We start from the raw sequence: 15,831 nt of genomic DNA, 5'->3' as shown, positions 1-15,831 counted from the left end.
AGATAAATGAGGGGAGGGGGCCTCAATTAAGAAAGTGCCTCCTTTAGAACCGGATGTTGGTGGCGAACACCTTTCATCCCAGCTTGTGGGAGAGGGAGGTAGGTGGATCTGTGTGAATTTGAGGCCAGCTTGGTCTACAGAGCAAGTTCCTGGACAGCCCCCAAAACACCACAGAGAATCCCTGTCTCTAAAAACAAACACAAAACAAAGCAAACACCCACAACAAAAAGGAAAAAGCCTCCATAAGAGCAGGTTGCAGGCAAGCTCACAGGGCATTTTCTCAGTGGTTGATGGTGTTGGTAGTGGTGAGGCAACCCACTGTGGGTGGTGGCATCTCTGGCCTGGGGGTCACGAGTTTAAAAAGAAATGGAAGAAAGCAGGCTGAGCAAGCCATGAGGAGCAAACCAATAAGCAGCCCCCCCCCCCCATGGCCTCTGCTTCAATTGCTGCCTGTAGGTTCCCACCTGGTTTGAGTTCCTGTCCTGACTTTCTTCAGTGATGGACTGCAGCATTTCTTTCCTCCCCAGCTTGCTTTTGGTCACGATGTTTCATCACAGCAATAGCAACTCCAACTAAGACAGTGGGTAAAGGCATCCACCACACAAGGCTGGCGACCTGAGTTTGATTCCTAGAACACATGGTAGAAAGAGAGGACTGACTCACTCCTGAAAGTCGTTCTGTGGCCTCAACACAGGTGCTGTGGCATGCATCCATGCATCCATACTAACTCACACACACACACACACACACACACACACACACACACACACACCACATACACACACACCACATACACACACACTAAACAAATGTACTAATAACAGGAATTTGGGGGGCCTTGGGAGAGAGTGAATATTTTTCATGAGTGGGGTAGGGATCTCTAATGTCCAGACAATGAGGTGTTGGAGCCAATATTCTAGTGTGGCCTGGTGATTCTCATTTGTTGTTTATGGCCTTGTGTAGTCTTGACTGAACAGGGCTGGTCTCTGTAACAGGAGAATCTTACAGAAATGACAGAACAAGATTTTGAAAAGCCAGGAAGTGCAGCTTCCGCTTTGTCCTCTTAGATCTCTGTCTCTATCAGGTGGCCGTATGGAAACATCTATTTGCCCTGATTTGCTATCCACATGAGTAAGTCAGGTTGGGAGCAGCCACAGAACCAGGAAAGCCTTTGTATGGTTGCAGACTAGGCTGACTTCTCAGTTACAGTTCGATGAGGGGTCCTCAAAGTCAGAACCCCACCTATTCAAGGTACGTTCTGGAATCTGCAAAATTATCAGACGCCACGGCCTCTTATGCGGCCATTTTAGGATCATTCGTTTTGCAGCATTGCATAACCAAGGTCCTGCAATCGACCAACACAAGCTGGAGAGCTTTGTAGATCTTTCTGGCATTTTAATCCTTGTGTTTTAGGTAAGCACCACTTTTCCTGACGATTAATCAGATGTGGAGAGGGGGGATGCAGAGTGTGAAAATATCAAGATTCCTTTTTCTAGAGTGTTTGCCTTTCTTCATCCCCACACAAATGCTGTAAATGAGAAGGAGCCACTTAGATACCATTAGAACTTATTGTTACTATTTTGGTTTGTTTTGAGAAGTGACTATTGGCACTGCAGGTGTAGGGATTATGTGTTTTTAAAGCAGGCTCTTTGACAGAAACTCTTTTCTAACAAGTGGGCTATGGAATATGTATTTGTGTAAGGGATTGGGGGTTTGGGCGCCCTCTTCTTGCAGAGAGAATTGTCTGCCCTGTGTAATGGTTTGCAGATCTGTATGCCAGTCACTTGCATGGGTAAGGAAAATGGGGCCAAAAGGCATAACTAATCGTTCTTTAGCCAGTCCTGGCTCCCAGGCCAATTAGACGAGGTTGATTCCCATTTGGACTTTGTTGTTGCTGTTGTTTTGTTTTGCACCCCCTTCCTTTCCTGGTAGTATCAAATGAAAATAATTCCATCCAGTGAGGGCTAAATGCTTTCTTTTTATTATGCTGAGCTGGGTGTGGCTGCTTGATGTTGGAACAGACGTGGAAATTTTATTTTATAATTTTGTGTATCCCCTGAGGCAATGCTCTGCCTGGATCCTTTGAAATTGCAGGAAATAAATTATCAGTGGGCTCCAGTCCAAGATGCATGATATAGGTTACAATTCTGATTGGAGTAGAACCCACTCCCAGAGCATAGGCCGTGTGTGAATTTATATAGAGTGTTTTCCTGCTTTGAGAGCAAGTACCACTAAGCTTTTAAAACAGCATTCTGCTTTGTGGCTGATAAAGAGCTTTACTCAAGTCTAAGATGTAATCACAGCACTTGTATTTTTCCTTGAACTTTGTTCCTGCTGGAGCCTCGTCACTTTCGATTTGAAGTGGTTTCTCTCTAAATACGTAGATGGGTTTTGAGGAATGTGTGGTTTCTGCCTTATCAGCTTGTACATTTCGTTCACCAGGTGAGTGCCATTATGATTTTGTAAAATATGCCTGTTCTTTTTACCCTTATTTAGTTCCTTAGTATTATTCTATGCTTGATTTTGTTTCAGCATTTATCTATCTATCTATCTATCTATCTATCTATCTATCTATCTATCTATCTATCTATGGTTCCAGGCACCCTGCTTTTGAGGCCTTGTATTTAACCAGGCAAGCATTCTTCTTCTTCCGTGTGTTCTCAGTTCATGTGACTTTAAGTTGTTCAAAACCAAGTTAGGCAGATATGAAAATGCTTAATAGTTTATTTTGTCCCTTTGGCTTCTTGCCAGGGGTGGGATATTGGCTCAATGAGTCATTTTGTTGTCTGCTCTTCTGAGAGTGGGCATTTTAAAAATGGTTTGTGTTTTCAAATAGTTATAGATAGTGTAGCATTTAGAAGTTGTAAGCTTAACAGTGAAATTGTCATCGTGTTTCTACTGGGATTTTGCTAATAAGTTGTGTGTGTGTGTGTGTGTGTGTGTGTGTGTGTGCATGTAGAGGTCAGAGGTCAATTGTGGGTGTCTTCCTCAGTTTCTCTCCACTCTGTTACCTCTTAGAAATTTCTGTGGTCTTTGGGGCCAACTTATTTCAAAGGATCCAAATACTTCAGTTCCTAGTGCATACTGTGTTTGGCTCAAAGCACCCTCCCACTTTCACAAATAGGTTTTGCTGCTGCTGTTGATTTTTTTTTTTTTTTTTAAATTTCCTTCCCTTCCTTGGCAGTCAGTGTTGTGTTTCTCTGGCCACACTTTCTCTTGCACTTTCTTGAAGTCCCCTTAGTCTCTGATATTCCCTCTCATCCTGACTTTGCTGCCTGTGCGTAGGGAGTACCTCCGTCTCCAAGAGGCAGATTATCTTCTGGTCTGTGGACCTGGACTCGGGAGGGGGTGGGTGTGGCTCCAGGGAGGCCCATGCCACAGAGGCGGTGTTGCCAGCCAACCTAAGTGGACAAGCGTGTGCTAGCACGCAAGCAAGACATTCCCCTACCCACAGCCCCGGCAAAGCAAAAGTAAAGAGTCCACAGGGAGTCACCAGGAGCTCAGCCACACGAAGTCCTTCTTCTTCAAGAGCGGTAAGGGATGGTGCCAAAGCTGATCCTAGTAACCAGTGTGTGTGGTTGCAGTACAGTGCACTGAAAATAGAATCCGTCGTGGTCCTGTGGCAGCTTAGCAAAATGGCAAGCATTGGTTCGTGAATGGAGGATTGGAGTTTTGAAATTAGAGAGGAGGGCAGGCTTGGAGGTGGCAGATAGGTTTTCAGTGTTTTTTTTTTTTTTCTGGAGGCAGCTCTTCAGACAGGTGCAGGGAATGAGTAATATGCCACTCCCCAATGGTCCGGTTCAGCCAATAAGCTTCAGGCTTCTCCTTGGTCCTATAGCATGGTCTCTGTGCCTGTCACGAGCTGGCTCAGCAACCAAACCCAGATTCCAGGTGTGGTATTCCATAGCCGTTCTGTAATTTGCAATCATAGAAACAGAATGTTCCTCCTCGTATTTCTTCCCTGCCAACAGTTTCTGGGTGGGTGAATGTCAGTAGCTGGAGTTATTTTTAAAGAGGTGAAGCCTGGCGTGCGAAGCTGGGAAGAGGGAGGGCGTTTGTTTGCGGAGCAGAGCTGACATCAAAGTGTAGGTTACTGCTCACTGGCTAGGCGCTTGTCCTATAACAGGTAATGTTTAACGTGCCAGTCACAAAGATCACAGAAAGAGTGTACGCTCGGGCATAAGATAGCACCACCTTTTATGCTCTGGAAGACTGAAAGGCTATACGTGTCCACCGGCTTTTTTTTTCCTTCTTCTTTCAGATACACTTATGCGTCCTTCTTGCCACCGCCTCTTTGCTGACTATAATTGGACTTTGAAGCTGGGAAGTTGTATCATAAAAATTGGTAACCTTTGTCTGAGAGCAAGCTCGGCTAAACAATCACTTTCTGATTCTTTTCACAGGATAATATAAACGTTTTTTTGAAAGCTTGTGAACAGATTGGATTGAAAGAAGCCCAGCTTTTTCATCCCGGGGATCTACAGGATTTATCAAATCGAGTCACTGTCAAGTAAGTTCCACTGGTGTGTTTTACATCTGTAATAAATATGTAATTGTAAAAAAGAGGTATATCTTTTTAAACCAAAGGCTTGCAGTGTAAGTGAAAATAATTGCTGAGAGATTTTGCAATTATGGAACGATCTTTCCCCTCTCCGTCTCATTCCAAAATAGACTCTTAAAAAAAAAAATGGCTTGGGGACTGAGAGTGAGAAGCCAGCTGTAACTGATACTGTGTCACAATCTTGTTGTAAATCTCTGTGCTGACCAGAGTGGCGGTTTATATTTTAATGTTTTCCAGCACGATAGTGTTTGGTTGCTAGAGGTGAGGATATTCATTATAATCATGAAGTGAATTTACAGGCTATTACTATAACTTAAGGTGAAAATGATCAGTTTAAAATAGTTCTTAGGTAGTTGGAAATAGGACACGATTGTTAACAGAAAAATTAAAAACAACCGCTGTAAGTTACTTGTTAATATCTGGAAGGACTATCTGCTTAGGGCCAAGCACCTGGTTGACTGTGGTTGCTTTTAAAATAATGAACCCATTCCCACCGTTTGAATACTTTGTACAAGAAGGTGAAAGTGGACACACACAGGTCTGTGTCCATTCTGTTGGAGTTTGTGTGGGCAGCAGTATCCATGAGTGAATGAATGGTTTGAGGAGAATGGAGAGTCCCCCCACTCCTCCAAGCCCAATCTGCAACCAGGAACTCACTAGTGCAATGGTGTCGCCAGGTAAATGTGACATGGAAGTTATATAATTCTGAAATAATGCTTAACGCCTTATCTAGGCTCTTGGACCTGGTGAACATTTTTCCAAGTGAGGAAGTAAGCTCGGTGTGTAGAAATAGTGAAAAGGGAAAACCCTGTCTGTGCTTGGAATAAAGATGATGTGCTTAATGTCCCAGTACCGAAGCCTTAGTCATTATTGAAACCAACTAACGAGTCTAAAACCTGGCCATTGCTTCCTGAAGACAGACAATGCCACAGATATTTACGATGTCTGCACTGTCTCCTGGCAGTCTAACCTGGAAGTCTCAAGCAGTACGAGTGCCTTTAAAATCGAACAGTAAATATTTCAAAGGAACAAGCCGTCCCACACCGACCTACCACTCTCTGTAGTGGCTTCCCAACTCCACAGCGGCGATACGTGCCTGGGAGTCTGCACGTTTCTGTTGCATTGACATTTCTAATCCTAAATTGTGTTGCTGAAAATACTTACTCTGCCACACACAAGGTCCTTTTCATTTCCATTCAGAAGTGTGTTTGTTTAGTTTCTTTTCCTAACACCTATCTGGGCCAAGAAACTCTAGCCTTCCAACTGTTATTCCCTTAAGCCGGCGATGTGTATGAAGGTGAAGCGAGTTCCCCTTTACAATCGTATCTCTTTGAACCTCAGCAGCCTAGACTTGAGAACTAGGCGAAACATGTTTGCTGGCCCCTAATTTCAAGGCGGTTGCATATAGGGCTTGCCTGGAGTCGCTTTCAGGAGTGGCTGGGCCTAAAACGTTGACAAGAAGTCAGTATCTGGGCTCAGCCTCCAGTGGAATGAAATTACTGACAAAGTGAAACTGGGATTGTGGGAAGCCGGCAGAACAACTTGCTTGAGTGGAAACCACAAGCCTGTCATGGCAAGGTGTGCCTCAGTCAGGGTGAGAGAGCCCAGGCAGCAGCTCTAATTTGGCTTTAGAACTTTCCATGCTTGTATCTTGGGGGACCGTAGAGGGTGTGTTCTGGATCTCCTGCAATGACAGGCTCTGTCCCTCCTGGAGAAGATTAGAGATCTTCCCTTGTGCTTTGAGGAGGAAATTTTCATGAAAGGGAGCAGGTTTAAAGGAAGGCAAATGATTGCTTAGTAAGGAGAAGTGTGGTTGTTAGTTTTGGTCTAGGTTGTTATGTAATGTGCAGATTCCTGTAGGTCAACTCTTGTCCTATCATTATAGTAGATTAAAGGACTTGGCATTGATTAGATCGGTGGTTCTCTTGTCCAGGCAGTTTTTCCCCCTTGGGGACATTTGGCAGTGTGTGGAGACATTTTTGATTGCCATAGTTGTTGTGGGATGCCCCAGGCATCTGTTGAGTGGGTCACTGTAAAGCTAAGTGACCCACAGTCCCTAGGACAGACTCAACAACGGAGGGTTTCCTACCCCAGGCAGTAATGCTGCTGGGATTCAGAAACTCTGATGTCGACATAAGAGTCCATCTTGGCCCGCAAAATAGCCATGGGGAAACGAAAGACTCTGAGTGGACAGACTTGTGACACTACTATGATGTCACTTCGTGTTTACTGTCATCTAATAACTACGTTTCTTTAACAGAGTGTTTATTTTGATGGCAAGGCTCATTGTGATTTGTCTGAGAGTGTGGATGCATGTGGTGCTCCGAGATTGTTTTGCTCGTCTGTAAACATTAAATTTAGCCCATCTGTAGTAAGCCATTCGATTATTTTAAGTGTGTGTCCTTCCTGCTGCCTGCAATTGCTTACAGACCTGTGCTGGCCTTGGCTTCTCAGGCAAGGTATACGAAGAGAAAAGACGAACAGTTAATATCCTCTCTGTTGTGGAACAGGAGGTGTTTTGGTTGGTGGGCGGAGGAGACATGTATCCTGGGTACACGGAGTGTGGGGGAGTGGGGTGTTTGGATGAGCAGCGCAGTAAGAACAGTAGCAGTTCAAGAGCTGTAAGGGGTATAGGAACGCCCGTCCTAGTGCGTTGGTTTTCAGCAGTTTGTGACTCAGAATTTAATTTGCAGCCAATGTCCACCAACGACACAGAACTGAGTACTCTTCATGCTTCTGTGACTGTACGCAGTCATATATGAGCCAGCTTCCCCAGGCATTTTGCTTTTCAAGGAGAGGTAGTCTGAAGTTTTTCGAGTACATTTGAATGACTCTATTCACTTTTGTGCTGAGTCTTATTCACAGATCAGTAGGAGCCATTTATATTTGCTTTTTCTTTCCAATTGGTTAATAAATAAACTTAGGATTCAGTCGGTCTCCACGAATGACAGATGGAGGGCTAACCCAAACATGTGGCCATGAAGCTTAGCTCACTTCACTGTAAACATTTTGCTGAGTAGCCACACTGAAGTGAACATGCATAATCCATGTGGAAGGAGTGATGAGGCACCCACTCCCTAATGACCACAGAGGCATGCTGCAGCACACCTGTAACTCCCCCAGCAAGTGTCCAGGTCTTTGTGATGGTATCTGGTCAGAAAGAGAGGCACAGTGACTGATTATATTAGAAATTAACTCACAAGAGGAGTCCTGGAGCCTGTCTTACGGGACTTGGGAGTTGGTGGCCAGGTCGGTTTGAACATTAAAAGTTTTAATAGTGTATATTTAACAACTTTGATTTATAAACTAAAACACGTTTAAAATACTGCTTAGAACAACTTTCTCTTTGTGTGTATCCATGTGTATTTGTGGAGTGTATGCCTCTCTGTGTGTGTGTGTGTGTAGGGTGTCTGCCTGCGTGTGTACAGGAAGGAGCATTCACCTACACACAGACATTTGGAGTCCAGAGGTTGATGTTGGTGTCTACCAGCTTTCACTTTAGTTTTTGATACAAGTGTCCTGAAACTTGTCACGTAGGCTAGTCTGGATGGCTTATGAGGCACCAGCATCTGCCCATCTCCACCCCGAGTGCTATGGTTACAGGCATGCCTCCCTACCCCCGGTCTTCAGGCACTTGCCCAGGACCCTAACTGTGGTCCTCATAATTTGCCTACCCAGAATGTGCCTTACCTACCAAGCCATCTCCCTAGTCTGTTCCAAACAATTTCTGTGGAACATTTGAAGTTGCAGATTTGAACAGACTGTAAACATGTTTGTTCCCTCTACCCACTCCCTCAGCATTCCAATCTAGATTTTAACACTTCTTCAGACACATTCTGTTCGTAACATGATTACAGAGTGGCAGTGCTTTTGAACACAATATTTCTGTCATGAAAAGAAAAGAAATTATTTCTACTATGGTTTTAGTGCCTCACTATGTAGGTTAGCAACACTTCATAAAATATAATTTTATATAGTGCTGTTTTTTCAGTTTTTCTTCTTATGTATAACTTTAAGGGTATAGAAATCAAGATTTTTTCCCTGTTTTTTAAATATATGCTACTTGCCAAAGGAAGAGAGGGCTGAAGTAAAATTAGTGTTAATATTGTCCCATTGTGAAAATAATGGAAGGCTCAAAGAGACATTTCAGCTGTGCAGGTCTCTCTGGCTTCAGAAGCAAGCTTGATTTTTTGTCACAACTTTGTGAAGTCATTCATGTTACCAGATGGTGCTGTGTTTGGAAGTTTGTCAGATGGAGTCTGAGTATGTTTGTGTGTATTTGCAGTTTTTACATGAAGCTCAAATCATTTATTTTGAGTATTCTCTTTATTAAGACTATTATGTGCTTGTTTTTTAAGTGTGTGTCTGAGAGTATATGCCAAGTGTATGGGTGCTCTCTTAGGCCAGATGAGGGTGTTGGAAACCCTAGAGGTGGGATTGTTTGTGAGCCTCCTGCCATGAGTGCTGGGAACCAAACTCAGGTCTTCTGGGGCAGCAGTGAGTGCTCTTAATGGAGCCGTTTGTCCATCTCCCATTAATTTTTTTGTCAAATTTAAGCCTGATTTTAGATCTTGTATTGCAAGTTTGTGTTTTGCATGAGCATCTCACCATCTTTATTTTTATTTAAAGCAAGCTTAGCATTACCCAAACTTAGATCTGTCACTTGAGCATGGTGACTTCCACCTGTCGCTGTGTGTTACTATTTTAAACGTCCCCTTCCTATTGATTCCCAGAAGAAGGGGCAGAAAGGAAGTCCATTGTGCAGTGTACATCTGTGTCTCCTTGCATCACTCTTTGGGGACAGGAACTTCCCGGGAGGGGAACTAATTCCCTTGAGGCCCTGGTGGAGGCCGGCAGGCGAAGCTGGTGTATATTTGCAAAGTTTGAGGATCTAAGGGTCCTTGCCTCTGGAAATGGTTGGGGAACATGAGCAGGTGTGAGGTGAAGTTCTAGCAGAATGCAGCTCTTCTTTATCTCTGTCTTTTGCCATTTCTAGTTCTTAATCTGTTTCCCGGAATCAAAGGCTTCTGTGTGTCAGCTCTTCCCTAGCTTTCTCTGCTTCAAGTCTGAAAATGCCACAGGTCCTGATTCTGCTCTGGCCTGCTGGCTGTGATTTCACATTCTGGTCTGGCCAGGGTCTTTATCTTCACAAGCCACCTCACGTACGTTCATGCTTCAAAGAGTCTCACTCCGTGGCTGAGCTGATTAGCGGTTGACATGAGTCAGCCCCATGGGAGTTTGACCGTCCATTGCTTTCCCCATCAGATAGCGACTGTTTCATTACAAGGCCCAAGAAGTCGGGAACTTTTCTGAAAGACATTAGTCTTTCAAATCATTGTCTTGTAAGGGCACCTCTGTGTAATGAGTCCTTCTTTAAAAATTTCATGCCTTTTGTGGAAAAGACCAGTGGAGGAGGGGAAGGAGGGTGGAAAAGGTATAATGACATATGCATGAAAATGCTATGATGAAATCTGTTAATTTGTGTGGTAATGTTAAAAAGAAAAGATAAAATAAATAATATTGTAATTTTGAAAAATATGTGCCCAGGCAGTTTATAGTCTACTACCAGCTGTTTGTTTAGATTTAATTTCTTTATGCAAATGAATGTTTTGCTTGCATATATGTCTGGTGCCCATAGAGTTTAGGAGGGGTTGCTCCTGAAACTGAATTACAGATGGTGGTGAACTTGGAGTGCCAGCTACCAAACCCAGGTTATTTGCAAGAGCAACAAGTGCTGAGCTCTCTCTCTGGCCCCTCCCCGCTGATATAGACAGTGTGAGCTACCTGTATTAAATCTTTTCTCCTCTGCTTGCTATGTTCTGGCCTGTTTTAACTGATCATCTGTGTGAGGGCAAAACTAATATGTGCTTGAATTTATCTCAGTAAAAAAAGACACTTCATCCACAGAGAGGAGTAATTTTCTTGTTTATCATATCAAAAGATGGATACAGGATTTACTGACAGAAGCCCACAATCCACAAATAAGGGATTTGCTTGACAATTTGGCAGTCAGTCCCATAAATCTGTAGTTGGAGTATATCGTGTTGAAATAAACCCATAGGAGTCTTGGTATGTAAGTCAGCAGGTAGATATGGCTTGTTCCGCACGCTCAACATTCTAGGTTCAGATCCCCAGAATCTGGGTATGGCGATGTATGCCTGTAATTCCAGGGAGGTGAAGACAGGAGATGTGCTAGGTATGTCTATAATCCCTGTATGTGGAAGATGGAGACAGAATGGGAAGTTCTCTATCATCTTCAGCTACACAGTGAGGACAAGGCTAGCCTGAGCCTGTACAGCCTCCTGACATGAGCAACGAGAGAAAAGTGTTCTTTGATAAGAACGTACAATCATTTGAGCTTTTTCATCAAGGAACTCTTCTAACTGGAGGGAACACAGATTTTCCATTTCTAAGTTCTTATTCCTCTACATGTAAACTTTGGCCAACTCACAAAACTATTTAAAAACAAGAAGCATATATTGTTTCGTTTACCTTGTGTACCTAGTGCAAATGTTGATTTGGAAACTGGATTTTAATTATAGTCACTTCCGGGGTACTTCTGAACCACGCTCCAAAGGTGGGGAGAAGCTCCTTTACGTTTGCCCACTCTTCCTCCTTGTTCTCACCGTCGCATTCAAAGCTGACCTAGCAAAGCAGCCACTGAACTTCCGGTTTCAACTGCCTTAGCCTTCTCACCGTAATGATATGGTGCATTACAACACTTTCTGGAACCTGTACAGCATTCCCCCCCCCAAAAAAACAAAAAGGTACATTTATTACTCCCTCACAGCAAAGGGGAACTTTGGACCATGAGTCTTTCCAAGTAGTTGCTGGAAGTTTCAGTAAATTCTTTTATGGCTGTGAAAATAATACATATTTTCACCTGGTTTGTCTACAATTACATATTTACACTTTACATGAAGTATTACAAACATCTCTATGTGTTTATATTATGATTATGTGCCATTCTCAATCTTGTGAGATCTAAAATATACATCTAAGAGTTTTGGGGTGGAAAATAGGGTGGTCATGTAGGGTGCGAGCTTTCCTGTAGGGCTTAAAGGCAAGGAATAGTTTTTGCCAAGCAGGCATCCCTGGTGAAATAATTTCTTATGACAAGTCACGAGTGTTGCTTTAACGAGACACTTTACCAACAATTTCAGGAAGCCTCCTCTCAAAGCTGGTAGCACATTGGTTAAGCCTCCTCTCTGGATCCGCCTACCAACCTATGCCATTAAAGATCAGGTGTTTCCCTCTCCTGACAGTGACATAATTTTGGAGACTGTGAACACTAAGAAAGTTGACCGTTCCCTGCTGTTTGACAGTTTGAATGAAACCGCTGGTTGAGTTTCAATCCCTATTCACTGGGATCCAGCAAAAAAAAAAAAAAAAAATCTTTGATTTTGGTGTCTTCTGAATGGGGCTAACTCCTGTCCTCCGTATTTTGGTGCAAACGATGTCAGCCGGGTCGTGTTTCTTCCTTGTGCTGGATTGACTTCTCTGTAAACTTAACATCATGGTAGTCGGTAACTCTTTGCTTTCTCTTCATTATGCTGTGTGCTAAACTCTGTAATTAGACCACTAAATATGACACAAGTAATTGTTGTTTGCCCGGAATCTGGACAGTGCTACAGCTTGGGTGGTACCCTACCCCTTGAAGTGCTGGGCTGGCCAAAGGAAATTATCACGCAAGCCTGTGGTACTGGCCTTTTAAGTGCTCAGTAAATGCTAATGTGTTACTGTGAACATTTGCATAGGCTAGCCATGCTAGCCACCGTTGTATTTTTGTTTTGTTTTTGTTTGTTTTATTTTTGGTCCTCCATATGCCTAAGAGGGAGAAAGTCCCTTCTGGCCACTTGTGTGAATCATCTATAGGTCTTTAATTTTCTGAATTTAGGGCATTTGGGACTTGGCCCTTCTTACTGGGAATAGGTGCTTGACTAGGTGTGGGTTTAAAAACATATTTTTATCTTCAATTCTGTGTATAGGTGTAGGTATGTGCATGTTACTGTGGGTGCCCACAGAAGCCAGAGGTGTGGGGTCCTCCCGGGCCACTTCCAGGAGGTCCTATGTGGGTGCAGAGAACTGGGCTCCTACACTCCACAAGGCAGTGCCCATTCTCTCAAGCCCTTTAAGTAAACAATAAATATATGTTCAATCCACTCCACAGAATTAATTCTGTTAAAATAAGGAAGCCAGGATGAGAGGACTACTGTCCGCCATGCTGTGTGTGAGTTTTTTAATCAACTTTTTAAAACTTCATTTTTTCACTGTTATTTCCTGAAAATGTCAAGATTGTAATTTGAATTTATTTCTCTAAACAGCTCAACTTCCCCATCATAAGAGAGCGAATCAGAAACACTTCACACATTCAGATGGTGCCATTTATAGCACATTCAAACCTACTTAGGCCTTTGCAGTACTTATTGGCTTATTTTTAGCTTTGCCACCTTCTCTCCCATTTTTGTGACATGTCCTTTTGGTCACAGATGAAGTCGGAAGCTGATATGGGAAAGGGTTTTTGGAAGACTTGTGTTCTCTTTTCCTAATGGAATATAGTTGGTCATGATCTTGACTGAGCTCAAGTGGGCATTGCAAGCCATGCTGTCCACTAAGAACGACTCGGTTCCCTCTGGGCCATGCCCCATCAAAGTATAAAAAGCCTTGATTATATTATCAGAAGTGTGGTTACTCTTTCCAGTTTTACTTGAATATGATGAAAAACAAACAAACACAGGAAATGTGGTTTTCTATTAATGTGTTTTAATATACATTTTCTTTTTTTTTTTAAATAGAACTTGGCTATTTAGTATTTAATAGAACAAATAAAGAAGTTTATTGGTGTTTGTTTCGTTAAAATTAAGGCTAACGAAACAGTAAAAGTTCAGGGGAAATTTCCTGGTATAATTTCTGGCATTCTGAGTCCAAATTTTTGGTGAGGCCGGCGACTGACTGAAGGCTTCAGGGCACATTTCTCAGTCATCACTCTATTTTCCAAAAAGCTTAGTGTTGTTGCCTGGGAAACCATTGAGCAAATACACACAGTAACTGAGGCAAACAGTGCCGGGGTCACTGGAGAGACTTTGATGGAGAAAGTCAACCTGTCATATAAGTCTAAAGATCTAAAATGTGATCAGTATGGTTTTTATAATGTTATCATCCAAAAAGCAGATTAAGAACATCCCGTTTTTCTTAAGCTTTACATGAAAGAAAGCAGGATTTGGTGAGCTGTAGTGAAGCACCTGCTTTGAATTAGGTGCTATTTGCATTAACACAACTTAAATCCTAAGTTTACCTAGAGTTTGCTCTGTGGGCTCAGAATAGTTTGGGGGAGACACAAAGTATCAAATGTCAGAGTTTCTGCTGGTTGGCTTCATTGAAAGAAAAATGACAGCTGCCCGTCCCAAATGCCTCTGCTTTGTATTTTTCTCTTCAGCTTACTGAGATGTGGAAATTGTCCTTCAAGGATTCTGTGTTCCATGGAGGTGGTTAAGCAATTTGGTTGACCAGTTACTCGGCCTCTTTTGCTTGATATTTGGAGGGAAAATTGCAAAGTGTCTTTACCTATAAGCCTATAAAATGCCACCAAATAGCTCATACCACATATTTCTGTGTCTTTGAAGGGTGGAGCTCCAGATGTAGGTAAACTGTAGGTAAATTCCTTGTCTTTTGTCTATTGCTGTGAGGAGAAACTGTGACCATGGCAACTCTTATAAAAGAAAGCCTTTAACTGGTACTTGCTTAAAGGTTCAGAGGTACAGTCCCTTACCAGCAACCAGGGAAGCATGGCAGACGTGGTTTTGGGGAAGATGCTGAGAGGTCTACAGCCAGATCTGCAGGCAGCAAGTGGAGAACTGCTGAGCTTGGTTTGGGCTTTTGCAAACCTTAAACATCCACCTCCACTGACTTCATTTCCCTCCAGCGAGGCCACACCTCCTTTCCAATAGTGCCATTCCCTGGTGGCCAGTCAAGCATTCAAATGCTGGTTTCTGGGTGCCATTACATTCAAGCCACCACAGACAATAGGAGTGACATTATCATAACCTATAGGCAGCCAGAACATGCGGGATCCCAGATTACTGAGAAATAAATTCAGTCTCCCCTCCTTGTTTTTGTGTGATTAACAAGAAATGGCGGGGAGGGGCGTCTACTTTCTTAAAGACTGACACCATTGGCTTAGGCCACACAAGTAGCAGTTTTGATGGAATGCTGGGCCAGGGTGGGTTTGTGGGGAGGCATAGATAGGTAGGGTTACTGACGAGTCTTCTTCACCCGTGGATCCTTTCTCTGGCACATTTCAAACAGCATCCAACGAATATTTAACACCCATCGTATGTAGACTCCAAACCTATGGGAACATAAGGGAAACAAGAACTATCTGTCTTCTACCTTGAGTAAAGACGAGCAAAAGCTTAACTTTTGGTTTTGGGTGTTAAAGAGAATTGTATGATTCATAGTTGTTCACTGCAAGGCAGTGCTGCTTGGAGCGAGGTGTAGCCATGAGATTAGGGAATCACTGTGTTAGAGGGCCCAGAGTGCCATAGACATACTCCTGTCACTTATTCAGGTTTAGACGAATTAGCTAAGGGTTATCAGACTGTCGGATGTCTTGCTGAACTTACTTCTAAATTAGAAACAGCCCAGCCTGGCGTTTTTCCTTTGCTTCAGATGCCTGGAGTGAAATGAAGCAGAGAGAAGACATACTTCCTTAGCTGGGTGATCTTGGGCAAATAATCAAAAGTTTAGGTTTTTAGTCAAGGAATGTCTCCTTTTGCCATGCTGCCTAAGCAGACATAAATAGCATTGGAAACCGGACTTCTGTGTCTTCTTGTGCTGCGCCCGACATTGTCAAAAGTCTATTTTTAAGCATGCAAACTTTACCCTAAAGTGAATTTGTATACATGATTGACACAGCCACGTTTGATGCCTGGCAAATTCCTCTGTTCTGACCTTTAGATTTTCTCCCTGCTTTGTTTCTACCTTTCTTCAAGTTAATATACTAAAACATGCGGCCTAATCCGAGATCACTGATTTTTAGGATTTTTCTACTTGTAAGATGTTACACCACGGGTGTTTTAGACCAGGTAGGTGAACTATAGTTGAGAAATAATTATTTGAATTTTATTGATAGACGTATATAAATGCCTTTATAGGTTTTGAGATATGCACATATGCCTTTATGGGTTTTGAGCAGATATTTATGGATGTTCCATCATATTTGTCATGATGATGGAGCAGGCCTATTAATTAAAAGGTGAAGATTATGAAGC

General features: G+C 42.9%; 1 protein-coding gene across 4 annotated transcripts in view; it reads left to right on the top strand.

Annotated features, from left to right (window-relative positions):
- Lmo7 (LIM domain 7) overlaps positions 1–15,831 on the top strand; it is a 183,521-nt gene that overhangs the window by 89,985 nt on the left and 77,705 nt on the right. For all 4 annotated transcript variants that reach the window (XM_051195279.1, XM_051195280.1, XM_051195277.1 and 1 more), the window contains exon 4: positions 4,404–4,510. In XM_051195279.1, coding sequence (XP_051051236.1) covers positions 4,404–4,510 — 107 coding nt within the window. The remainder of the gene's footprint in view (positions 1–4,403; positions 4,511–15,831) is intronic.

Source organism: Phodopus roborovskii, unplaced genomic scaffold (genome assembly GCF_943737965.1).
Source record: "Phodopus roborovskii unplaced genomic scaffold, PHOROB, whole genome shotgun sequence".
Classification (NCBI taxonomy): Eukaryota; Metazoa; Chordata; class Mammalia; order Rodentia; family Cricetidae; genus Phodopus; species Phodopus roborovskii.
This window is presented reverse-complemented; position numbering and strand designations above follow the sequence as displayed.